This window comes from Passer montanus, unplaced genomic scaffold (genome assembly GCF_014805655.1).
Source record: "Passer montanus isolate IOZ18808 unplaced genomic scaffold, ASM1480565v1 scaffold143, whole genome shotgun sequence".
NCBI lineage: Eukaryota > Metazoa > Chordata > Aves > Passeriformes > Passeridae > Passer > Passer montanus.
The window spans coordinates 478,821-505,478 of NW_024361275.1; the positions used below are offsets into that span (position 1 = coordinate 478,821).

Consider the following 26,658-nt stretch of genomic DNA (forward strand, 5'->3'; position numbering starts at 1 on the left):
GCCCTGGGTGTGTGAGAGATCAAGGGCAGAGGTGCCTTCATCCTCTGTGCCCCGTGCCTGGTGGGGCTGGCTCTGCACTCGGGCTGCCCTGTCTGTGCTTGTGTGGCAGCTCCTTGCTCGGTCGCTGTGCTCTGGAGCCCAGAGGAGTGGTTTTGTCTGAGGTGCACGCCTCTGGTGTCAGAATTTCACAATGCTGCACCAGCAGCAGGGTCCAGACCCACACCCATGTCCCTGAGGGTCGGTGCCAAGGCCAGCACTGCAGGCCCCCACCCTCAGGGGTGAAGGAGCACGTTCCTGCCCTGTGGCTGGTGGAGCTTCTCTGGGATGAGGAAGCTGCCCTGACTCCATTACCCAAGCCTTTGGCAAGCCTTGCCTCCCACAAGAGGGAAGGGAGTTTGGGAGCTGCAAGGCCAAGGAGTGAGGGGAGAGGAGAGGGCATGACAGAACTCTGTGAGGCAGGGGCTCCTGCAGCCTCCTGGGAATGCTGGAGGGACAGACAGGGGCTTTGGGTGGGCTCTGACCTGCAGTTCCTTCAGGAAAGCACCTTGGCATAGCCTGGGCTGCATCCAGAGCCCCGTGGGCAGCAGGGCAGGGAGGGGATTCTGCCCCTCTGCTCTGCTCTGCTGACACCCACCTGGAGCACTGCATCCAGAGCTGGGCTCCAGCACAGCAGGGACAGGGACCTGCTGCAGTGAGCCCAGAGGAGGCCACCAAGGTGATCAGAGGGCTGGAGTGAGGAAAGGCTGAGAGCTGGAATCGTTCAGCCTGGAAAAGGCCCCAGGATTTCCGTCCTTCAAGGGGCCCCAGCAGCGCTGGAGAGGGACTTGTGACAAGGACATAAAGCGACTGGACCAGGGATAACCGTTTCAAACTAGCAGAGGACACGGTGAGATGCGGTACCAGGGAGCAATTTTTCCCTGTGAGGGTGCTGAGGGCCGGCACGGGTTGCCCAAAGAAGCTGCGGCTGCCCCTGGCTCACTGGGAGCGTTCGAGGCCGGGCTGGCTGGGGCTGTGAGCGGCCGGGCAGGACCGGGCCGGGGCGGGCGGGGCAGGGGAAGGCCAGGCCGGGCAGGAGAGAGGATGGCAGCGGATGGCAGCGGATGGCAGCGGATGGCCCGGCAGGGCGGGCCCGGCCCCTCGCTGAGGCCGCGGCCATTCCCTCACCCCGAGCGGGAACGAGGCCGCCGCCAGTGGCGGGAAGAGGCGCGCGCGCGCGCCACGCCCCTCCCCATTGGTCCTGCTCTGCGGAGCCGCCCAATCAGCGGCGGCTGTGGAGGCGGGACTTCCCTCCCGCATGTTCCCGTCGGTGGCTCTTCGCCATTGGCCGCGCGGCAGCTGTCGCTCGAAGGGAGGGCCGCGCTGCGATTGGCTGCAGGAAGTGGCGCCTGGCTGGTGACGATTGGCCAGGGCGCACAGAGGGGCGCGGCTCAGGCGGAGCCCTCGGTCTTTTTTTTCTCTCTCTCCCATTGGCCGAGACCGCGGCCGGCCGGAATTTCCGATTGGCCAGCGCACGCTGTTGCTAGGCAGGCGAGGCGGCGTGGGCGGGGCTCCCCTCGCCGATGAGTCGGCGCTGAGGCTCAAGCAGCGCGGACGCCCCGAACCCTCCGCCCGCCGCCCGCGACCCCCGCGACCCTCCGGACTCCCCGCCCGCCCCGAGGAGCCGCCGTCCGCCGCCCCTCTCCCCCTCCCCGCAGCGCCATGGCCTCGGGATCCGAGTAAGTGCGGGCCCCGCCGCCTCCCCGCGGCCTAGGCCCCGCCGCGGCCTGGGCCCGCTCCGGCCTGCCCGCCTCACCCGGGGCGGCCCGCGGGGGCCCGCGGCCGCGGAGCGCTTTGTTTTCTGCGCCCGGCCCGGGCTCCTTGTGCTCGCAGCGGCCCTGCAGCCGCGGCTGGCGAGGCACTCGGCGCTGGCCCAGGCAGACATGTTGTGGCGGGCATGGCCGAGGCCATCGGCGCTGTTTCCGTCTCGGGTGTCTTGGCTCGCTCCTGCTGGCTCTGCTCGGTTTCAGGCTGAGGATCGTCTGCCGTGCTCCCCAGGAGTGAGCAGCAGTCTCCGCACGCAGCCCCACGTGCATTTTGAGCGGAGTGAAATAGAACCCAAAAATAAATTTTCCCAACCCAGAAATACCCAAAGTGGCTTTTTGACTTCCCTAGAGGCACTTTTGGTCCAGTTTAGTGTATTTTGGTGTTCTTTGAGTATGTTTTCTTTTTTTTTTAACACCTCCTGGAGTCCGAAGCTGCTTGGCCCTGAGGGGTCAGTTCCAGCAAAGTGTGCCAGGCATCCCGTGCCTGCCCTGGAAGGGACATTCCCAGACCCCACTTGTGCAGCTGGGCGAGGTTAACCGTGTTTTCAAAAAGGGATTTCTACTTCAGCAAAGTTTTTCTCACCCACGCGGGAAGCAGGAAAAGTTAGTTAGCAGCTGGAACACAGTTACTTTTTAGATGCCATTTTTTGTCACAGCTGCTGGCAGCCATCTTGCTGAAGCGAGCCTCAGCATGGCAAGGAGCATTCCAAAAGCTAAGGGAGTGTGGTTTCTGAAGGGATCCCCGTTTTCCTCTCCCAGCCTGTCTGAAACAGTGTTGAAAACTTGGCTTCTCCACAATGTGTCTAAACTCACCCCTGGGTTCTCTTGCTTCAGTGTCTGTAGTCACCGCAGATACTTCAGATACTTCACTTGGGGATAAAAATGCTTTGTGGCTTTATGTTTTTTCCTTTAATACCTACCTGGGAAAAGCGGTTTAGCTGTAAGTCAGATGTTCAGATTGGTAGGAAATTGCTCACGGGTTTTATCTGGGGAGTGATTTCACAAGCATGGTGGTGAAAAGTCACTGCAGTGTGCAGAAGACGTGGCTGATTTCACTTTCGGTACTGCAGCTGGAATCTCTCTGGGAAGTGGCTTTTTCCTCATTTTTGGCACGGACTCGAAGGAAGAGCTTGTTTCCTTACTTTAGCGGGGGCTTTGGAGGTTGGTTATCATTGTCAGAAGGATCACTGGTTGGTAACGACTTCCTGCCCTTGTTCTTCATGCCCTGCCCTGTGGTGCCTCTGGGCACTATCAGCTGTTGAACCAGGGAAGCTCTGACACAGAGGGAAGCCACCGACTGGTGTAATTAAGTCCATGAAGCTGTGCCAGGGGAGGCTGCGGCTGGATATCAGGAAAAGGTTTATCCTGAAGGTGGTCAGTGACTGGAACAGGCTCCCCAGGGAAGTGGTCACAGCACCAAGCCTGGCAGAGTTCAGGAATCATTCGGACAATGATCTCGGGTACTTGGTGTGATTGTCGGGGCTGTCCTGTGCAGGGCCAGGAGTTGGTTGGTAATCCTGATGTGTCCCTTCTAGCTCGGATTATTCTGTGATTCTGTAAGCTGTAGAAAGTCCCCCTGGTCCTCCCATGTGTGAAATGAGGCTGTTGAGCTGCTTTACTGACAGGGAAAAGGAGGCTGAGGGAACCTGTTAATGGCTGGCCTTTAGGGCTAATACATATTAGCTTCAGCTCTATAGATGTCTTGCACTTTATGTGCAAGCTTGGCCATTTGCTGTGCTGGTGATTGTGTCCTCACTTCTGGCCTCTGTCTAGGAGCAGCTTAATACAGACATTGAATTACCTTTTAATTCCAAAACAGCTCTGAAGCTACGTTTTGTGTTCTGTTTGTCTCTTTGTTAAGTCAGGGAAAGAAAGGGAAAGCGTGTGAGGGAGCTGACAAACTGGGGAGGTCACCGAGGTGATGTGGAGGGTTTCCACCAGGCTGTCTCTACCAGGAGCTCATCAGGGAGATTCAAAAATTACCTGGGTTAGCTTTCTGTCCCTGGCCTTTCCCAAAGTTTCCTGGCAGGAGAGAGTCACAACCCACACCTTAGGCTTTCCTGCTGGGTATTTTGTTTGTGCTCTCCTCCCCACAAATCTTGGGGTTTGTCTGAGTGTGACTGAGGTGCACAGTCTCTTTTGCCCTGTTATTTCACCTGCAGCATGAGGAACCCCTGGAGAGAGGCAGTGAGGGCAAATAGGGGTGGTAGCAATATTGTAAATGGCTGCTGAAAGATGGGTAGTGCTTGTCTGTCTAAACCTCACCCATGTCTGCAGGAGAAATAACATCATTTCCGTGCCTAGGTGACGTGTAATTTTGTAGCAGCTTTGTTTTTTCCTCTGCAGACCCGTGGGGTCAGAGCACTGAAGCTGGCCCTGCGCATTTAGCTCCCTGGATGCTCTTTCTTGTGCACTTTTATTCCATTTTTAATGGCTCCAGTCCTTTTTGATCACTCTTAAATGCATCTGATATTGATCCAGCCCTCAGTTCTTAGGGAAGTGTAGGTTCAGTTCTTCCATACTAAAACTTTTTTCTCTTATTTAGCAGAACCAAGTGGGTTCTTGCTGTGTTTTTCTGCACTGCTGTGTGTCAGGTGCTATCCAAACTTTCTCTCCAGTTTTTTGCAGCTTTTGTTTTGTGTAGAGTGTTCCTTGAAAAGCTTCCAATTGTTAACCAGTTCCTCTACTGTTTGTTTTTGATCTGGTGTCCCAGGCTAGTTTTTTGGCTGTGGTAGCAGTCCCTGCACCCCAAGGGACAGACAGTTTCAGCAGCATTTCACATAGCCAAAGTCTGGCAGTGGTTTCTTATCAAAAGGCCTTGGGATCTGCATTTTGTGTGCAGAGGGAGGAGTTACAGTCACACTCTGGATAACCCAAATAATGAGTATTGTGTCTCCTGGTGTCCCTTAGCTGAAATCTTGAAATCTGTGTGCTGGGTTAGTTTCCAGTGTCCAGGAGCTAAAGAGGAGACAAAGTCCTTACCAAGTAGGTTGTTGGTTTTTATGCACTGTTTAACCATAATCTGCCCTGATAATGTATTTGTTCAGTTTACTTATTGCTCTCCCAGTTTTCCTGGAAATTTCAAGCTTTTTAGGACTCGCAACAATACCACATTTTTAGATTGATTGTGGAATTCATGAGCCCTTTCCAGGATTTATCCAGCAGCTTTTATTGTGTTCTTTTTTGCTCATACAATAGATCTGCAGTGTCTTGCTTCTTGGACTCTTTAATAAAGAGAGGAAAAAGGTAATTTTCAATAGTGCTGGCAGTCCAGGAAATAAAATCTTTTACAACTTTTGTTCACTTAAAATAATATTGCCTGTGGTTTGCAACATGTTTCCTGTGATACCAGTGTTTAAAGGGAAGCTTGAAAACCTTTTTGAAAGCAGGCTGGCTGCTTTCACAGGCTTGCTTGGTATTGTTTCCCCTTTTACGTGGCAGAGAAGGGAGCCAGCACTGCATAGCCTGTCTTGGAAAAGCCTCTGTCTTGAGGTGGAGAGGGACCTGGGTAACATCACACCATAGGTATGTCACCCTTCTCTGATGGACTCTTAAAAATGCAGTGAAAGTGCCAAGTGCTGCCATTTCCACTCAAGGATTGGTTTCTTCTCATCGTTCTGTCTCTGAAAGGGTGAGATGGAGCCAAAGTTACGGCTGCTGCCATTGTCCACAAAGCCAGTGCTTGCTGCTTGCTTAGGTCAGAGGAAGACTTTGTTTTTCTTTATTTTCTTTCACAATCGTGTCAGACTATGCATGTTTGCTCTTCTCTTCTACATTTTCTCTTCTGACCTTGGACATTGGCAGAGCCACACTTGGAGAAAGTAGTCAGCCCACTGGGGAAGGCTACAGCACCCTACCTCTGTAGTGGGGGGCTAATGTACAGCTTCCAAGAGCTCCTCCAGAATAAGTTGGTTCCAATTCATATTCTGTCATAGAGTGAATTACTTGCTGTATTAGGTCCTGAAGGCGAACAGTTAATCTGCCCTTCCTCCATTTCCTTGATCTTTTACTTGCTCCAGTTTGTCAAGGGAAGTGAATTATCTCTTGTATTTCTTGTGACATTATAGGCCAGAGCTGCAGTGACTTTTGTGAAGTTATGGAAAATGGCTAAAAACCCCCAGCACAAAATCATTTTCTATGAGCACTTGAATATTTCTACAACTTGCTGGGTTTAACAAACAGGCATTGACAGGCTAAACTCTTACAACTCTTCCTATCAGGGTTGCCACAGCATTGTCCTTTAATGCCGCTATTTATCTGGGATTTGACACCAAATAGACTTGAACTTTTGTTTTGTTGGCAGCAGTTACATGTGATTTCAGATGAGTCTGACTAATTCATTGAGGCAAAACATCTTACAGTCAGCAAGATCTCACTGACCACGTCTTTTCATAGATAGCTTCATAGCTGTATTCATTGGAAGCTCGTAGTTACATTTACTGACAGAAAACGTCCTCCCTTGAACTCCTGCAACTGGTCCCTGGGAAGTAATGTTCTCCTTTGTGCGACAAACAAGTAGAGTTTAAAAAAGACAAGACAACAAAGAAACTTTTAGAAAGTGGAGATGAAACCCAGGGGTGGCTGGGCAGGGCCAGTGTCATTCAGGCTCATGAGATATGTTTTCTCTCCCAGCTCTAAAGCCGATGACTTATCAACTGCTATTCTGAAGCAGAAGAACAGGCCCAATCGGTTAATTGTTGACGAAGCCATCAATGAAGACAACAGTGTTGTGTCACTGTCCCAGGTGCGTCAGCTGTAGAAGCATTTAATCTGGTAATTTGCAAGCTGTTGCTGTCTGTTAACTTGAAATGTAACTTTGCAACATGAGTACAAGTGTTTGCGTCAGAAGCTACAGCTGTTACCACTGAGGGAGGGCTGTCTTGCTTCCTGACACTTCTCCTTGATAAAATGCTTTTTGAGTGTCAGTTTGTTGGATTCGGTTGAGCTTGTGCCCTTCCTCTGGTTTCAGCATTGGCTCTAGACTACTGTAGTAAGAGTCTCTGTCCTGTGGATTTAGTATATCACTTCTGAGATGTAATTTCCAAGGTCAAATAACTCTCCTTCAAATACTTGAATTCCTGCTTTTTCAAAAGCTTGTTCTGACACTTTGCTGTTCACAGGCAAAGATGGACGAACTGCAGCTGTTCAGAGGAGACACTGTCCTGCTCAAAGGAAAGAAGAGGAGAGAAGCAGTCTGCATTGTTCTGTCAGATGATACCTGCTCAGATGAGAAGATCCGCATGAACAGGGTTGTTCGCAACAACCTGAGAGTGCGCCTGGGTGACGTGATCAGGTGAGGACACAGTGTTACCTGGGGAAGACATCAGCAGCATCACACATTATCTCGTAGTGTCTGAGCTGCCTTATTGCAAAAACAAGTTAAAACCTGTTAGAAATGAATGCCAGAGAAAAGAGGAATAGACAAGTAACAAGATTAAAAACGCCCCAAGGATGTTTATACTCCTGATTTTTGTTGTAAAAATCATTATTGAATTAGGAATGCTTAAAAAATGTTGCAGTGATTTTGTTGTGCAGCACTTGTGGGAAGTAGAATCATAAAATTATTTTAATTGCAAGGACCTTATGTATCTCTGGTTACAGGAGACAGGTCCCATTCTGTGATGGGAGTGGGTAGAATGGTAGCACATGAGCATTTTCTGAACATAAAAATGGTAGTTTGCAGGTCTAAATTAGGGAGGGCTAACAGCTTCTCCTCCTTCTGAGCATTGTCTCTAGAAAATGAGAGCCTGGTTCTGACACTAGACTTTCTGAAGTGGTACCTGTATTAATTTTTAAATATAAAATGAGTTTCATACAAATTTAGTAGATGAGAGAAATGAGTCTGTTCCACCCATCCCTCTACCTCTAAAAATGCAAGTTTTAAACACTGCTGTAATTGGTTCAGAAGGGTGCTTTTTGTCTTTGCATTTAAAGTAGAGATGAATTCTTACTTTAACCTGATGTGGGATTCCTGTTGAAGTCTCTTCTAGTGTGACAGCCCATGCTCTCCTCTCCTCTGTTAGCACTGTGTCTGTAGTGATTCTCAGCTTCCCAAACGTGTTACCAATTGTCTTGATTCATTGCGAGGTCAGGGAATTTTCACTCGCTCGCCCTCAAAGATTTTCTTGCCAATGTTTAACTGCTTATAATGTTACCGTGTCCAGGTTTCTGCCAAAATCCAGATTAATATGCAAACACTTCCTGATTGTGGTGTGTCAAATATTTTCCTTCTGGGACAGTCTCTCTTGTCTTTTACCCTTTTGCTATGTCCTCTCTAATGCATGTAGTAAAAAAATTTGTTAGGAGTCTCTAATAAAAGTCAGATATCACTTATGAAAAGCTGTGCTGTGTGCTCAGCTGCAGTTCCATGGCTTTTCTTAGCTGGTGAAGCCAGTTTCTGCCACAGCTGGATACTTTGAGCTGTTGCTACAGTAGGCTGTTGTGCTACATTGCAAAATAATAACTGTAGCACATATTTAAAAGGGGAAAGAGCTTTCAGCCTTTAACCTACTCATCAGCCCTCACAAATTGAGACTGACCTACACGTGGCTGCAAAGGTTTCCCCCTGGTTGGTACTGTGAGAGCTTTTGCTTGGAATTAGTTTTGTCAGCAACAGGGACTTAGGGCACTGTAGTGAGAGAGAGGAGGGAAGAAAGTGTTTTCCCCAACTCTCTTTTCCTTGCAGCTGCTTCTCCAGTAGCTTGCTGAAATAAAAGCTACCTCATGACTCTCACAGGTCTTTAGGCTATGTTAGAGATGTGTGAATGTGGTAAAGGGGTCTGCAGTAGGGTAGGAGGAAGCTATTAAACTCTCCAGTAGTCTTGGACAGGGCTGAAAGGAGTGAAGGTAAGTGTGTGCTGTGAAGACTAGCTCTTGGTGGGGATGATTTTGTCTTGTCAGCACTGAAATATTTCTGTGTGGGTAGGAAGTCTCACCGAGGCTTTTGATGATCTTTGGATGTTCTTTCCTGGCAAGGGGCATGTCTTTTCTTGTCCAGGTGTAACACTGAGGTGTAAGTCCAGCACTAACTGGAGTTTTCTTCTGCAGCATCCAGCCTTGCCCAGATGTGAAATACGGCAAGCGTATCCACGTGCTCCCAATTGATGACACAGTAGAAGGGATCACGGGGAATCTCTTTGAGGTCTATCTCAAGCCCTACTTCTTGGAAGCTTACAGACCTATCAGGAAAGGTAATAATGCCTGTCACTGAAGTCCTCATGGCTGCAAGTGTGAGCTACCCTTGAGACTAAGTACAGAGAATTTCTAGAAACTTGCACAGATCTCCATGAGGCATTAGACCAGCATCAGTAGGATGAGATTTTGCTAGTGGTGATTTAAAATTTTCCATAATCTTAAGGAGTGATGGCTGCTGCTGTCTGGCAGAGTAATTTGGTAGTTCTCCTGCATTTTTTTTAGCTATATGAGATGGGAGAACACCAGAGAGGCTCAGGTGGAACTTGGGAGAAAATCTCATTAAACTAAGTTGCTACTATGTGGTGTAATTGGTGAATTGCCTGCATATTAATCAATTATTGTGCTTATCCAGTTTCATCATAGTCCATGCTTCATTAATGTGGTAATTGAAAGGGACTCAGGTTCAGATCTCCACATCTGGAGTAGTGGAGTGGGCTGCTGTGAGGTGCTGAATGTGGTGATATGCATATAGCTGCCATAGAAGTGATCATAACGTAACAATCAGCATAATGAAATTTAGTTAATTTCCTACTCTCACCTAAAATCAAATCACCTTGACCCATACACTGGGCTTTTCTATCCTCCCATATCACCCACAAAGTGCACACGGGTCCTTGAGGAAAAGCAGAACAATGTGTGGAAAAGCGGAACCATGTGTGGGTTTGCCTTTGCCTAAGTCAGCAGTGATCCAGACCGTTTATCCCAGCATATTTTTATGTGCACTGCAGGAGCTTTGTCTCCTTCTACAGCATGTAGAAGTGTTGGTTGGGGAGGGGCAGTCACCACGTGGCTTTTGCTAAATGTGTGTCCCAAAGTTTGCTTGTTCCTCCAGGCTTTGCTCTCCATGTAGTCATGAGCAGTCCATTGTATCATTTGGTTTTCCATGGCTCTTGTATGATGGGGGATGCAACACACCCTCTGCAAACCATGCTTTGCCTGTCCCTGGGAGTGGAGTAGCCTCAGTGCCTGATGTTTTGTCATCAGGTCCAAATACCTTTTTTTCCTCTTAGAGTATGGAATTATATGAAACAGGCTTCCAGTGTACTGGGCCAGGTCCCAGCACATTGCAGTGATTTGTCTCTCTGGAACTGCCAGCATGACAGCACACCTTTATGCACATATTTACTAGTTTTTTAGGATTCTACACTTGTTCAGGAGTGAAATGACAAAATGTTTTAGGTAGTCACTGGCCTGAACACTTTCCTCTGTGGGTCATGTTCTTAAAATATTAACTGTAAATTACCTGAATCACATTCAGCAACATGCTGTTTCACAGCACCAAGCTTACCAGAATTCCAGAAGCATTTGGACAATACCCTCAGGCACATGGTGTGATCCTTGGGCCTGTCCTGTGCAGGACCAGGAGTTGGATTCAGTGAATCCCTTCCAACTCGGGAAATTCTGTGATAAGCACCAGCCTGGCTTCAGTTGTATTGAAAGGATATTAAAAATCTTTAAAATGCTCAAATGCTACTATGATGAGCCTGATCTCTGAAGAGATCAGGAAGGAAGATGTCGAGAGGGAGATGTGGGAGAGGTGCAGTTACCAGTGGTTCCCAGTGGATGGCTCCCGAAGCACAGGGCCGATGGCAGTGCTCAGTTCACTCCTCAGATTCGTCTCAGGACCAGCGGTTCCATCTCGTCATAAGCCTCTACTGCAAAGAACAGCACAAAGATCACGTTAGCCCAGGCAGCAAGGACAATAAACCTCCCCACAGGGGACACCTACACCGAGTGAGGTGTTAAAAACACACCCTGAGAACAAGCACAAATAAACACTGTCACCAGCTACCATTATATACTGAATGCTTATAACAAATTCGGCTTAACATGTTCTGCTCAGATCTGTTGTTATGCCAACCCTTTTTCCCTGTGCTGGCTGCCAAGGACTGTTGTCCTTTGATCCCAGTATGTGATTAAATATCAGCTACTCATTCACCACCTGGCCATGGGATGGGGAGCAGATCAGGAAAAAGGAGAAACTTGTGAGTTAAGAACATTTTTGTGATTGAAACAAAGTAAAAAATAGTGATAGTAATAGTAGTAATGGAAAAGACAGGATGAAACCTAAAAAGACAGGTGTTGCATGACACCTGAGACAGTTGCTCACCACCTGCTAATTGATGCCCAGTCTGTCCCTCATCGGCGTGTGATGTCTCCCAGTGAAATCCCCACAGTTCATGCCCTGGCCATGGTGTTCTGTGGCATGGAATATCCCTTTGGGCAGTGTGGCTCAGCTCTCCTGGCCATGCCCCCTCCTGGTTTCTTGTGCTCCCTGCCAGAGACCGGGAAACTGAGCAGGGCTTGAGTTGGGGTAAACACTGCTGAGAGCAGCTGAAACATCAGTGTGTTATCAGTGTTATTCTCTACTGAATCCAAACCACAGCACCAAACCAGCTACTGGGGAGAAAGTGAACTCTGTCCCAGATGAACCAGGACATGTATACCAGCTGGCACCCTCACTAAATTCACTTATTTGGAGTAATTTAAGGAATAATTGGGGGGATGAGTAGAAAACCAAGCACACTTTTGGGGTTGTGTTCATAATACTCCTGATGTACCATGGATGAAAGTACACTATAGGCACAAGTTGAAGTTATCCAGGGTCTGCAGCCCAGTGCAGCCAGGAGTCACAGTGCAGTGTTCTGTATTATTCTGCTTCTGGAGACAAACAGTTATAGCTAGTATCAACTAGTTTCAGTAAATCCAAAATGAATTTTTGTAGAGTTAGGGCTTTTTGCCTGTTCTAAAAATGTTAAATTGAAACTGAATGGAAAAAAAAAGTGATTTCTTGCCTTTGAGTTTTGTATTTAGGCAGGGTATTCTTTTCTATCGTTTGCTGGTTTTTACTGGATGAAATTTGAGAACTGAAACAATGCTCAGGCTTTTGCAGTGGATGCAGCTCTTGAGTTTAGCATGCATAGCGGTGTTATAAATGTCATAATGTGGGGCTGCTGGTTGTATGGGGGTCGACATTTTACAGATGTGGGTTGCAACAGGCCACTGACGTGTGGGGTTTTTCAGGTGACATCTTCCTGGTGCGTGGAGGGATGCGTGCAGTGGAGTTCAAAGTGGTGGAGACAGATCCAAGCCCGTACTGCATAGTGGCTCCGGACACAGTGATCCATTGTGAGGGAGAGCCCATCAAACGGGAGGTGAGCAGAGCCCTGCCATGTGCTTCTCCTGCTGGATCTCCTCTGTCCAAAGCCTGTTTCTGGGCAGTGCTTGAGGGCAACAGTGTTTGCAGTTCCTTTTTTGACATTTTATCTACTGAATGTAATGGTCAGAAACTCTGGTTTCAGGAGATGTGCTGCTCTGAAGGTAGTCAGAGAAAGGTACTTCCAGTGTCTTCCTCATATGCTGAAAGCACCAGGGGGTAGGTTTGCTGATGAGATGCCATGCTTTGGCAGCAGCTGTTCTGCATCTGCTTCCAGATATTTCACACTGTGCTTGGATGCATCCTTTGATTCCAGTGTTCCCTTGATCCATAGCAGAGAGAGCTTACAATGGTGCTAAATTTCGTGCCACGTGAAAAGAAAGTAATGGGTGCTTTTCCCGAGAGAAACTTGAAATCCTCAAATGGTTTACATTGAAAAAAATAAAAATTCCCCAGTTCATTAAGGTGTCTAGCCTTGAGTGTTGCAACCTTGTGGCTGCCTGAGGGGCTTGTCTGACAGGTTTTGGTGACCTTACTGTACAGAGTAGGAAACATGAAGGAGATGAGCTGAGGTGGGTGCATACTTCATTGAATAAGTACCTTTTTCTGCCTGCAAATAGCGTGAGTGCTGGTTTGTTGTAAGCTGCCTTCTAAAACACCTCTGTGACCCTTGTGAGACTGCACCTGGGCATTCCATGCATCCCGCTTGGCCTCTTCAGGCCACAGCAGAGATAAACAGGAGTAAGTTCAGCCGAGGCCACAAAAATTATGAGGACCTGGTGGTCAAGAATGAAGGAGGAAGGACTGGGATCATGGGATAATGCAGCCTAGAGAAGGAGAGGCAAGGGCCTACTGGCAACTGCCTGATAGGAAGGGATAGATGACTAGGCTTCTTCTGACAGCTGTGCCCAGGAACATGACAGGCTGCACTAATATAAGCTGGATCAAGGGAAATTCCCAGTAGATACTTGGAAAAATGTTTCCCCCAATCCTGGAGCAGAGCCCAGAGATGGCAGAAATCTCCAAAATTGAGACCTTCAGTGCTTGTTAAGTCCAGCCCCTGAGTGACCTGCTTGAAGTAAGTGGGACTTGAACTGAGCCTCTCCGACATTCTAGGCTGTTATTATTTTAGTGTGGCCTAAATAACTGAGGCCAGTTGAGGTTTGGACAGGTAAATGGATGGATACTGTAAGGGAAGAGTTGGTTGCAACTGATCTTATCCATGTCTGGACCTTAACATTCGCTGCTAATTGAAGAGATTCTCAAAAGGTAACACTGCATCTGAGTAACTAACTGGCAGTTAGAATATGCCAAATAGTTAGATAGCATTTACTCTAAGGAGTAAGTATATTTTATACTGACATTGTCTCTTGTTACTTCCATTAGCCCCATCAAAGAGTCACAGAGCTTGTTCTGTGTTAGAGTCTGTAGGGAACCTGGCAGCAGAGGCTGTCATTCCAGAGGGTGGGCTTCAGTGAAGTCTGAGTACGTGCAGGCAATTCTCTTTATATGTCTGGGAAGACAGAGCTAAGAAACAATTATAGAAGACATCAGGAAGACTTGAAAGTGAGAATCTCAAGACAGGCAAGAAATGTCTAAAAAGCCATATTCCTGGCTTCTGTAGACTGGGAGGGGTTGTTGAGCTATTGTTTTCACTGAGATGTTTGGTGTATTTCCTCCCGGGTAGGATGAAGAGGAATCGCTGAATGAAGTGGGCTATGATGACATTGGTGGCTGCCGGAAGCAGCTGGCTCAAATCAAGGAGATGGTGGAGCTTCCCCTCCGACACCCGGCTCTCTTCAAGGCCATAGGGGTGAAGGTATGTCCCCACATGCAGGTGGATAAGTGGGCTTGCCCTGGGAGATGTCTCTCCATGACGGAGATTTAGGAGGTATTGGAGAAGGGAATAAATAATTTGTGGTGTGGGTTTTTGTTTTTTTTTTAATGTTAGTCTTTGGAAGGTATTTGCTTACGTGTTCTGGACACAGAGTGAAACACTGGCAGCTTGTAAAGCAGAGTGATGCTTTGAATCAGCGCTGCCAGTTACTGGCAGGGTTTTTGTTGTGTGTTGTGTGAAGTAGTAAAGGGTGTTGATAGCAGTGCTGACATGGCAGCTGTCGCATGAGTTTGCATCACAATTTCAGACTGGCATTATCAAATGCTTACAAATTCATTGTGAATCTGCTAAAGCAGTCTTATACTCCCAACCTGGGTCCCTTGCCTTTGTCCTCAGCCTCCACGTGGGATCCTGCTGTATGGTCCTCCTGGCACTGGTAAAACACTGATTGCCCGAGCGGTGGCCAATGAAACAGGGGCTTTCTTCTTCCTGATCAACGGTAAGTTTTGTGGCTGCTTTGGCCCCAGGTCTGCTGTGTGCTCTTTTGGTAAGAAGTGGTGTTAACAGGGCTTGTAGAGCCACACTGTCGCCCTGACATCCTTCCTTACCTCTTTCATACTTCTGGGGATACTTGGAAGCCGTTTGTGTGGAAGTATCTGTAGTGGCACTTCCCTGAAGCTCGACTGTGTTGTAGCAGAGTGATTGGAAGATTGTGCTGAGGCACAGGGATTTGGTGTCTGTCTGTCCGTTTCTGTTGGTGAAGGCAGAACTGACAGGGCTTCTGGCTTTGCTCCCACCATGTTCCATTCAGAAAAGAAGCTGCTGCTGTGGGTTCCTCTTTCCCCTCAAGTAAAGCACAAAGACCTCTTTTGTTTCACAGTATACTATTTGGAAGGAACCTCCCTGAAAACTCTAATGAGATCCTTTGGACTTAGCTACAAGTGACAGAGCTCCTATTGTTAAGTCTCACCTGCAGCTGTTGAGGTGGCTACTAATTGATACCTAGTAAGGACTGATTCTGAATTTTCCACACTGCTTTTCTGTTCCATTTTAATTGGTGCTGGAATAAGAGGGCGTTTTTACTGAAGGAATGCAGCTTTTCTTCTGCAGTTTCAATCATGTGACAGTGAAGGCAAAGGACAGTATAACACAGCACAGCATTGACCGGCAGTAGGATTAGGGACTTGCTTTTATCTCAAGAGAGTGAATGTAAATGGGCTAATTTTAGCCACATGTCACCCCGTCATATACTTCCTCAAGTGTGTGGAAGCTGTCACTGAATGCTAATGGACCAGCCGTTTCTTTAGATGCTTGTGAATCTATTGCATAATAAAAATAACGCTGTCAGAGTTAGCCATGCTTTCGCTGCCTGCTGGCCCCAATCTGGAGCTGCAGGCAGTGCTGCAGATGGAGCTGATAAGAACTGGTGAGTTACCTGTAATAAAGTACTCAGAGCACCTGCCCACACCTGTGTCTCTGCAGCTGGCAGCTGTCTCTGCCCGAGGGCCAGGTTTATTTTTCTTGGATCCTTCAGAAGCATATTTTTTCTTCCTTACCACTGCCATCAGCATGATAGCAAAATCTGTAAAACAGAATAAATCTCTAAACCTGCACTAGTGTTCAGCAGTTGTAGATGTCAGGGGAATGCTGTCCATCCATTTGGGACCAGTGTGCTTACACACTTCAGTTTTGTATTTAACCTTTGAGAGGAGATGGGGGTTGTGGGTTTTTTTTGTTTATGGTTGGTTTTTTTTACTTTTTTAAACTAGTTTATAAGATGATACAGAGGTAAATGTATACATGTGTAAAGTAAGCTAAAGATGGCTTCATAGAGCTTTTTCCTTCCCTATCCTGGTAATTCATCACCTTATAATTTGATTGCTTCTCTTGCAAGCTAGGACTGGCATTAACTGTGTGTGGTGGCACATTACAGAGAAGCTCACCAAGTGTGAAATAGGGTAAGGAAAGAGGCAGCTAAAGGTCGCTCATTGTCTAGTGCTGCATTCTCTTAGAGTAAACTGGAAACACCAAAATAATGATAGAAACTAATTCTGCATGCTGGTCTTGCCTTTCAGCTGCAGATTTAGTGAATTTGATTGATAGTATTTGCTTTGGCTTGAAATATAGCTTGTCCCATGTGGATGTTGTACTAAAAATATTCAGCTGCGTGTTTTTGGGGCTAGCTGCCTCTCTTCTGAGTGGCACAGCGTTGCTGTTTTTTAGGTCCTGAGATCATGAGCAAGTTGGCTGGTGAGTCTGAGAGCAACCTGAGGAAAGCCTTTGAAGAAGCAGAGAAGAATGCTCCTGCCATCATCTTCATTGATGAATTGGATGCCATTGCTCCTAAGAGAGAGAAGGTAAAGAGAACCTGTAGGAGGTAAATTAGCATGTACTTTTTTTGGTAGCAGCTGGCATGAGTCTCTGCATTTCACTGCAGAGTAAAGCAGCATTTATTTAACACCTGAATTCAGTTGGGCACCAGGAGGGTTAGATACAGTTCAGGATATTTGTTACCATCTTGTGGCTGCTGTATCTGCCGCTCCCATGCAGTGCCGGCTGCCGTGCTCCTTGTAGAGCTGCTGGTGTCAGCGCTGCTTTCTGTCCCCACAGACACACGGGGAGGTGGAACGTCGCATCGTGTCTCAGCTGCTGACCCTCATGGACGGGCTGAAGCAGAGGGCACACGTGATTGTGATGGCAGCCACCAACAGACCCAACAGCATCGACCCCGCGCTCCGGCGATTCGGTAACCGCCCCAGCCCTCTCTTCCCTGTGTGTCACTCACTTTGTGACAGGCCATGCTTCAGGGGCCCCGTAAGGATGGAGCAGAAAGTCGTGCTGAACATGTGTTACATAAACTATTGAGTTGTTTCCAGCTCCTTGCTAGAAATTATTTTTCAGGCTTGCAGCCTTTGATGTCGTTTTCTGTGCCATGTTAGGTGTGAATGTGTAGAAATAATACTTCGAAGTGGGAAAAGTGTGCTAGCCTGTATTAGGTCAAGCTATTTCAGGACACACTTAAGGAGGAAATGCCTAAGGGGATGTTCATGCATTAGATTGCAGAAGGCTGTGAATTACCTGATTTGGGTTTCTTTTATTAATGAACAGTACAGTAGTTTCTGAGACTCAGGTATTCAAAACATGAATGTCTGGTGTGTGACCAGTTGGTAGAGTCTGTAATAGCAAACCTATCAACTGTGCAGGGGAAACTGGCCTCTTAAATGTGTAGTGAGCTGTTTGAAAGCACAGCTGTGGCTGGAAAAGAAATAGAGGTGTACATATCTTAATGAATATTGCAGTGATGCCCTGTTTTCCTCGTATGTTTCACCACTTGGGTAATGCTGTGAAAGTTCTAAAAAATAAAATGTCTCAATATTTTTGGACTCTTGTAACAAGGACACAAAGGTAGAAATAAACAAAAATGTCTCATGGTGTGTTGGTTCAGTAGAGCCTATTTCCCAAAAATGTAGCTCAGAAAAAGTAACTAAATGTTCAGTCCTCTTGTGCTGTATAATCCCAAGGTCCTACTGTTAGTCTCACTTTCCCTAAATGCCTGGTACCTTTCCCCCTCCATTGATCTGCCTCTTCTACTGTGCTGATACATGTTGCAGGCAAACCCAAAACTCTGTCATTTTCTGGTATTTTGTGGAGTACATCACTTTGTTCATTCAGAGGAAGGCAGCAGCTCCTGTGGTGTGCAGAATCAGCAGCTCAACGTGTGCTTGTACTCCCCAGGTCGTTTTGACAGAGAGGTAGATATTGGTATCCCCGATGCCACCGGGCGCCTGGAGATCCTGCAGATCCACACAAAAAATATGAAACTGGCCGATGATGTGGATCTGGAGCAGGTGAGTAGTGTGCCATTAGGAAAGCTTGTCTCACTTCCAGTGCTCTGTTTCATAGTGGAAAAATTCTTAAGGCTTGATTTTACAAGTGCAGTGGCTCAATTAGGACAGCCTGAAACTGTATGAATGGGTAATTCCTGGGATGCCTTCTGACCAGTGACCAAAAGTCCTCACTCACTAGTTAGGAATGGCACGGCTAAGTGAAACAAATGTATCATTCCAGTCTGGAAGTGCCTTGCCACTGTCGTCCTGGGTTTGTTTGCTGTGTCATTGCCTTTAAAAATATAGCAGCCCTGAAAAAGCTCACACGCTGTGTGAGCATTGTGGTGTCATTGTGCCACCTGTAAGCTGGATGGTTCCTGTCATCTCTGTCCTGAATGAAGAACTGCAGTCCTCAGGGTTACCTTTCTAAATTCCAGATGCAGATTGGATCTCTGCTAGGCAGTAGAAGGCACAGTGTCTTTACCTGAGTGTTAGCACTTGCCTTGAGTGTGCAGCAAAGCCCTCATGTTGCTCTCCTCCCTTCCCAGTGAGGGACCAGAGCACGTGTTGCCCTTGCTTGTATCCCTGTGAGTCATGGTCAGTGCTCTGCTTTCAGGTGGCAAACGAGACCCATGGCCATGTTGGTGCTGACTTGGCTGCTCTTTGCTCAGAAGCTGCTCTTCAGGCAATCAGAAAGAAGATGGATCTCATAGACCTAGAAGATGAAACCATTGATGCTGAAGTGATGAACTCTCTGGCAGTGACCATGGATGACTTCAGGGTAATGCAGGAGTGCTCCATGTTCTTCTGCTTGTAATTAATTGCTTCTCTGAAGCAAAAGAATGTAACATGTTAGAATTAATATAATACCATTTCTTCTAACAACAGTGGGCTCTCAGCCAGAGCAACCCTTCTGCTCTTCGGGAGACTGTGGTGGAGGTGCCACAAGTTACCTGGGAAGATATTGGTGGCCTAGAAGATGTAAAGAGGGAACTCCAGGAGCTTGTACAGGTAAGGCTTTACAACAGACTTTTTGTTTAGCCTGCTAAAAAATATAATAATAAAATCTAGAATATTTTTAGTTTCCTGTTTGGGCTGCAAACAGAATAAATGTAGAGGCTTTATGGCATCTATTTGTAATGGACTGTAAATACCATGCTGTTCCATCTTAATGAACTTGGGGAGGAAGGCACTGGGAAGCAGCATTATGTTTTCCTGAGCTGAGTCTGCAGTGGCATTTTATGTGGGTGTTGTGCAACATGCAGAAGCAGCCACAGTTCTGCCTCTTAAGTGGAGACCAGCAGTGGGACCACTGCTGAGAATCATCCTACACGGTAGCTTTATCTGCCAGGCAGTGGATGAAGGTGCTCATACAGAGAGCTTCTGTAGGGCTCCCCATCAGCCTTAGCACAGGGACAGGTGAGAAGTAATTGAGAAGCCCGTTACAAAAGGAAAGAACATGACAAGATATTGCAAATTATCTGTGGAAACTCCAGGTGTCTGCACTGGCATACTTTGGACTGGATACATTCTTGCTTTCAGCTGGCGCTGTAGAAGCCTCCTGACTGTGAATAAAAGAATCTGAATTTTCAGTCTAAAGAATCTAAATTTTCTGATGTTAAAATCATCACCTGTCTTGTATATGACCTCGTTGCTGAGGATAAAGGCTCACATCAGGCACCTTGCTGTCTCTGGAGAGCAGAGCAAATAGGTTAGGTAATGAGCTGTTCCATTTTGCTTCTGCAGGGCAGAGTGAAGCTGAGGTTAAGTGTGCTGGAAAGTACTAAACTGGTACTTGGGAAGGTACTGAACTGTACTTAGTTTCTAGAGATAAATAGGTTGTTATAGGCACCTTTCCAAGACAGTGTCCACTTAGAAACTGCAGTGGCACCTGGCAGGATGTTGTGTTTAATCTCAGGTGTGCTTCTGGTAAAACTAAAGCTGACTCAGAGAAATATGTCCCTTCCCGTGGCAGAGGTCTTGATTGGATGATCTTTTAAAGGTCCCTTGACATGCATACAAGCATTCTGTACTTCCAAGGTAGCCTGTTGTGACTCATCATGGGAGGTCTTTGTTTTCTTCTCTTCCAGTATCCTGTGGAGCACCCAGACAAGTTCCTCAAATTTGGCATGACCCCATCAAAAGGGGTTCTCTTCTATGGGCCACCTGGCTGTGGTAAGACACTGCTGGCCAAAGCCATTGCCAACGAATGCCAGGCAAACTTCATTTCCATCAAGGGGCCAGAATTGCTCACCATGTGGTTTGGTGAGTCTGAAGCCAACGTGCGCGAGATCTTTGACAAGGTACGTGTTTCTCCTCCTCTCTGTGCTGTCTTTGTGCTGAGGTATCCCCAGAACCTTGTCTCCACTGCATCTGTCTTCCTGGTTCTTTTTTGTGTCTTCTGTGTTTTCCCCACTTGCACTGAGAGAAGGTGCTCTTTCCTGGTGTTGGAATTAATCCTCTTCAGCAACGTAGCTGTTGAAACTCTTTTCCCTGACTGCAGTTGCATCTGTCAGCAGAGGGTGATAAATTCCCCTGTGCCTTTGGCGGAGGCTGTGGTTAGGAGGGCACATATATGCTGCTCACCACTGGAAACTTCGATTAACAGCTCATTAACTGTAATCATCTACAGATTTTCAGAATGTCCTATGGGTTCTTGTCCTGCAATATACACAGTTTAGAAAGGAGCTCACTCCTGCTCAGTTGTCCCACAGTGTCATCTCCTGTCCCAGAAGGTGTCTACAGGGATTATCCTGTGAATCCTTCTCTTGGATGAGGGATGGTGCTACTAAAAAAAAGTAGGCAGGAGAGTGGAGAAAAATTTAGGTGGGAGGGAACCTCGGAGACTGTTCGGTTCAGCTGTTTGTCCAGAGCAGGGAGGTAACTTTGAAATTTCATCAGCTCAGTGCATTGACTTCTGGGCATGTGTGAAGGGTGGAGAATCCCTGACCTCTCTGGGCCTGTGTGCTGGTGTTGGAGCGCTCTCAATGTGAACAATTTTTTTTTCTTTATTTCTTACTGGGATTTTCTCAGCTGCTCACAGCTGTGTCTCCAGGTCAGGAGGCTTCCCACACCCTCCAGGCTAGAGGCTGGAGAGGTGTGCATGACTGAGGGCTGCAGCAGGCACCTCCTTGTACCTGGGGTCTTTCCTCCATCCACTGCACACTGTGAATAAAAATCCACCTCCCTATAACTGCATTAGGTAGCTGAAGACAATAATTTGATTTCTCCTTTCCATTAGATATATCTTGCCTGCTTCAGTGCCTGTATAACCAGTTGACATCTTAAGGTGTTGCAGGGAGGGTTCTTGTCCAGCAAAACAGCTCAGTTTTTCACTCTAGGCATTGGAGTTACTGCATTTCTGCCTGGTTCACAATGTTCCCACTTCAGAGAAATCCAACTAGTTGTTCAGGAGAATTTAATGGAGGGGTTGTGTGGTAAGAGACTGCTCTGGAGCAGCTCTTTCAAGTTCTGCTTGTGAAGAGCTTCTGGTACTCCTGAGCTGTGTTAATGGTGAGGAAGGCTTAGTGTGAAGTCAGCGTGCTCCTTGTTGGGCAGTATTAGCATGTAATGATGGTGCTCACTGCTTTCTGCAGGCTCGCCAAGCAGCCCCATGTGTGCTCTTCTTTGATGAGCTGGACTCCATTGCCAAGGCCCGAGGCGGGAATATCGGCGATGGCGGCGGCGCTGCAGATCGTGTCATCAACCAGATCCTGACTGAGATGGATGGCATGTCCACCAAGAAAAATGTCTTCATCATCGGTGCCACCAACAGGCCAGACATCATTGACCCAGCCATCCTGCGCCCCGGCCGCCTGGATCAGCTCATCTACATCCCCCTGCCTGACGAGAAGTCCAGGGTTGCAATCCTGAAAGCCAACCTGAGGAAATCACCAGTTGCAAAGGTAGAATCTGCACCCTGACTACTACTGGCTTGGGTTTCCTGTGTGCTGCTTATGTTTCTCAGAAGCTGTGGACAGCACAGAGGTCTGGAGCCTCATCCATGTAGTAGAATGGGAGAGGGAGCTGGAGCTCTGAGGTTAGGTATCAGCAAAGCCAGAAATTGGTCTGCAGGCACAGCAGCTCTTTGTCACATAATGGGGTTCTGCTTGTGGTGCAGGATCAGAAAAGCCTATTTTGGTGAGGTGGAAAAGATTCTTGCACTCTGGGGGAAAAAAAGTATAGAACACACGGGTGTAAAATATAAATTGAAGAGGAGCAGTTACAGTGAGTTGTTGCTGAGCCCTGTCATAGGCAAAAGCTGTGTCTCTTGCCTGGGAAGAGGCAATAGTGCAGCTGAGAGTTAATCAAAGAAAAACAGACATGAAGTGGGAGCCCAAGCTTTTTTATGCCAAGCTTACCTACTTAGTTTCAAAGGAGGTAGCAGTAAGTTGTCTGCCCTCTCAACTGAGGGGGAGTAGAGGAGGAGGTCAGCTGTCTTGGTCTGCTTTTGCCCATCTCTATTTCCAGTCTGATGGTGTTTTGCTTGACTCCTCGTGCTGAGACCTGAGCAAGTCATACCCTAAATCTGTAGGTGCAGAGGCATTTACAGCCAGTTTGTGGATTCTTGGTGGGTGTGAGGAGTGTAGCCTGCTTTCGTATGTGGTTAACTTTTCCTGAAAACAAGAATCTCAACAGCTGATCTTTCCAAAATTGGCCATAGTTAAGACAGCACCTTGATACCCTGGGATGTAAAGACACCTCTCTGTCACTTGAGGATATGAGGTGTAAAGGATGGCCTCTCTTCCTTTTTTATTCTTCTCTAGGATGTTGACCTGGATTTCCTGGCGAAGATGACCAACGGCTTCTCAGGGGCTGACCTGACAGAAATTTGCCAGCGTGCCTGCAAACTGGCCATCCGCGAATCCATCGAGAGTGAGATCAGGCGAGAGCGTGAGAGGCAAACCAACCCTTCTGCCATGGTGAGTGGTACACCGAGCTCTCCCTACCCACATGCGTGAGGTGTGATGTGTTCCTCTGTCATCCTCGGGGATGAGTGGGCTCTGGTGCAGAGCGTGGAGCTGGAGCACTTTGTTCTCTTCTTGTGGGAGGTTGAGGACCCTCCTGGGATGCCTCATGGTCAGCATTGCTCAGGAGGTGCCTTCTGCAGCCCTGACTCATGCACACCTCTCCAGCCCCCGCTTTGGAGAGTGTTGGGAGCCTCCTAACCTGGGGGGAAGCTGTGAGCAGCTGTGGGCCCATGGAGCTTGGGCACACAGCTCACCTGGCCCCTCTGTCCTGCTGCAGGAGGTGGAGGAGGATGATCCGGTTCCTGAGATCCGCAGGGATCACTTTGAGGAGGCCATGCGCTTTGCTCGCCGCTCTGTCAGTGACAACGACATCAGGAAATATGAGATGTTTGCACAGACCCTACAGCAGAGCCGTGGCTTTGGCAGCTTCAGGTACCTGTGGGGTGTGAAGACCGGGCAGTGTGGCTCAGCCAGCCCCCGAGCACAGCACTGGGGCAGCTTTCTGGTGGGTTCTGGGCAGCAAACCTCTTTTGCACTGCACATTCCCATTCAGCCTTGAGCACAGAACACCATGACACTGCATGGCAAGTGTAGACTGTGCTGCAGGTTGGTTGTAGCTGCTCTGTTGGTACACCTGAAGTCCCTTTTTTCCTTTACCTCAGATGACAGCCAGCAGCCATGAGACCTTCCCTAAGGCTTCATCCCATTCCTTCTTGCCCATTTTAGTTGTCGATGGGGGTTGGCACAGAGGGAGGGTATGGCATTGAGCTGCAAGGAGGCTTTTAAACAGCTTCTCTTCTCTCCTGTCCTGCTGCATGCAGGTTCCCATCAGGCAACCAGGGCGGCGCTGGTCCCAGCCAAGGCACAGGAGGTGGCAGCGGGGGCAACGTGTACAGCGAAGACAATGACGACGATCTCTACGGTTAACTCGCTGTCCCCAGTGGACCAAACTCCACATCAGGCCACGTTGTACAGGGAAAAATCCAATGTTCAGTGGACTCTTGGCTTCTTCATTCCTCAGTCAGAACAGTGTAGCTGCACGTCAGACTTTGTACAGGGAATGTTTTCTGCAAACACAAATCCAGAGCGGTGTTCAGTTGGGAGGCAGACAGTGAATTAACAAGGAGGGGAACTGACTTAATTTCTGAGAAATTTCTGTTCTAGTTTATGTGGCAGAATCAGCAGCTTTAGCAAGGGTACAACGCTAGCCTGTATTAAAAAAAAAATAAAACCCCACAAAAAATAATAAAAAAAAATTAATAAAAATCCCACAAAACTCTAGCAGGGTCCTGACAGTTCGTTTGTGTGGTGCTGGCGTTACCTAAACCCATGTCTGGTGCTGTGTGAGCACTCCTTGCTCCAGTAGAGCCCATCTGTGTGTGTGTTCCCCTGCTGTGGACAGAGCTGCTCTTCATGCTTAACACCTCTTAGCTCTGTTAATGGAAGAAATGGATTTGGCAGTGTCTCTGCCCAGCCCTGACTTGGCAGGAAGAGCTTGGCAGCTGGTACCTGCTGTGGCTCTTCTGAGGCTGGCCATGAGCTGTCAGGTCTCTTTCTGCTGTGGCTTTGCAGTAAAGGATCTCTCCAAGAATTCCCATCTCATCCAGGCATGAGGGGCACTTGGGGTGTCTCTGGGGTTGTGGCACAGTGTGACAGCACTGTGGTTGGGGAGAGAGGACCTTCAACACGTTACCTTGTATCCCAGTTTCTGATGCTTGTCTTGGATCTCTGTTGGAAAGCTGGCCTTGTGTTGTGACCCAGTCTCAGTAGTTGGGTTCTGATCATGTTTTTTCTTCCTTTTCACCTGTTCTGCCTCCCTGCCTTGCTGCTTCCTTTATTTTCCCCTTCTGTGAACTGAAAATGTGCTACTGCTGTACTTGGTTGTTTTATGTCAGGGGAGTCCTGGGGAGCAGGAGCAGGACAAGAGGCTGGTCTGAGGCAGTAGAATGCACAGAGCTGCTCTTAGGGAATGCAGGAACTGAGGGTTTCTGCAAGGAGGGTGAAATGCAGTTTGTGTGGCAGAATGTTTCCCTGGGCCCTTGGGGCTGAGCTGTGGGGTTTCTGTCCCAAAGCCTGGCACATCTCAAAGGGATCCATCAAGCCACCTGTATTTAAGGGGAGAGGATGTGATGGCAGAGGGACAGGACTGGGCGTGGTGAGAAGGGGCTGGTCGAGCCGTGCTGCAAGGCAATGAAATGGGGAAGGCTGCGTTTAATCAGCACACCCCGCTCTGGGGCAGGAGCGGGGCAGCCCCCGGGGCCGCGCTGGCCGCTCCTGCGCTGTCCCTTTGGGAGCTCCTGCCGGCACCACCGTCCCTGTCCTCACCCCCTCTGCCGGGAAATCGCTCCTGCCGGCTCCGGGGGGACACTTGCAGCAGCAGGGTTGAAGCTGGGAGGACTGGTGCTTCCCCTGCCTCACTCCATCCCGGTTCTGGGTTAAACATCACCTTTCTGCTCCAGGATTGATTCTCCTCCCTGAGCTCTGCGGGGATAGATGCCAGCTTTGCTTTGGCCACAGGGAACCAGACCCAGGTGCTTCACCTGGGAAAGGAGCTGTCCAGGACTCCTCAAAGCCTTCCACAGCTTGGAAAGGGGCTTCTTCCTCTCTGCCAGTGGGACAACACCACCCAGCAAGTCGAGGGGCAGGTCCAGCCTGGCATCTTTGTCTGCTGTGGAGGCTGGGACAAGGAGGGCATGGGATGGTGGTGGCCCAGCTCCTGGCAGCCCAAATCTTCCCCACTGCCTCTCCAAGTTGCAAATGCTAATTTAATCCAGCAGAGGGACTGGAAAACCTCCTTTCTTCCCTGCCATCTGAGCTACATAGAGCTCCCGGTGAGGGGACAGCACACACAGGATTTCAAAGAGCATATTTCCCTGCTCTGAGGCTGTGTGGACCTGGTGGGAGGGCTGAGGGTGTCCCCCAGATCAGCACTCACAGCTGTGAGCCTCAGCAGCCCCAGGCGAGCAGTTGGTGTCAAGGGTTTGGCCCCAGCCCTGCCCCTTTCAGGACTCCTCCAGCAGAGACCCTGGTCAGTCACTGCCAGGGCACGAGCCTTTCTGCAGCACCCTCCTCCCTGCCCAGATCCTTGCTGGGACACTGGGCAGCTCCCAAAGGTGCTGGAGAGGGGAAGATGGTGTTGGCTCAGGCATGCCCTGCACACTGTGGGATTAGTGAGGGGGAAGCTGAGGGCATCCCCTTGCTTTGCTGACCCCTGTGCCCCACTGTGTTCCACCTGTGGCCCCAGAGCCCTTCACCCCCTACAGCCAGGCCCCATCAGGACCATTGGACTTGATGGGAGCCACAGTCCAGCCAGACTTGATGCAGGGTGGGAGACCTCACTCAGGCCATGGCGTTGGGGTTAGAGGCTGATCCCTGATCCAAGAGACTCCTGCACCACCCAAAACCCCTCTGGGCCCAGCAGGTGCTCCAATCACCAGGGGACCACAAGTGACTTCTCTCAGCAGCTCCTCATCCTGCTCCAGGCAGGCATGGATGTGCTGTGGGCATCCCTGCTCCACTGGCAGCACTGACCCCCAGGACATCCCTTCCCCTTGAGCCCTCCAGGCCATGTGGGCCCTCTCCCCATGGCTATCCTGGTCCTGAGGGCATCCCTCTTCCATGGACATCCCCTGCACTGTGGATGTGCCCTCCCCACTGACATTTCCTGCCCCACATGTGTTGCTTCCCTATGGATGTTCCTGCTCCAAGGGCTTCCCCACCTGTGGAGGTTTGAACCCAGCTGGTGAATCAGTGCTGCTCAGCTGCTCATTCTCACCCCACCTGCCACAGCCCCCCTGGCTGATACACTGGCCGTGGTGTTCCATGGCATGGAATATCCCTTTGGCCAGTTTGGGTCAGCTCTCCTGGCCAT

At 48.7% G+C, this 26,658-nt stretch overlaps 1 protein-coding gene across 1 annotated transcript; it reads left to right on the plus strand.

The window, feature by feature from the left end:
- The first annotated feature begins 1,548 nt into the window (after window positions 1-1,548).
- On the plus strand, window positions 1,549-24,068 carry LOC120498243 (valosin containing protein). Its single transcript, XM_039700746.1, has 17 exons — window positions 1,549-1,715; window positions 6,435-6,546; window positions 6,923-7,095; window positions 8,850-8,992; window positions 12,021-12,151; window positions 13,841-13,972; window positions 14,387-14,489; window positions 16,214-16,347; window positions 16,601-16,736; window positions 17,726-17,838; window positions 18,434-18,598; window positions 18,706-18,828; window positions 19,908-20,120; window positions 21,414-21,722; window positions 22,584-22,739; window positions 23,065-23,219; window positions 23,609-24,068. The coding sequence occupies exons 1-17, from the start codon at window positions 1,699-1,701 to the stop codon at window positions 23,712-23,714; spliced, it is 2,421 nt and encodes an 806-aa protein (XP_039556680.1). The 5' UTR covers window positions 1,549-1,698; the 3' UTR covers window positions 23,715-24,068.
- The last annotated feature ends 2,590 nt before the right edge of the window (window positions 24,069-26,658 follow it).

Coding starts and splice junctions, on each gene's coding strand:
- LOC120498243 (XM_039700746.1), top strand. Junction 18,599..18,705: donor TGACCATGGATGACTTCAGG/GTAATGCAGGAG, acceptor TTCTAACAACAG/TGGGCTCTCAGCCAGAGCAA. Junction 20,121..21,413: donor TGCGCGAGATCTTTGACAAG/GTACGTGTTTCT, acceptor TGCTTTCTGCAG/GCTCGCCAAGCAGCCCCATG.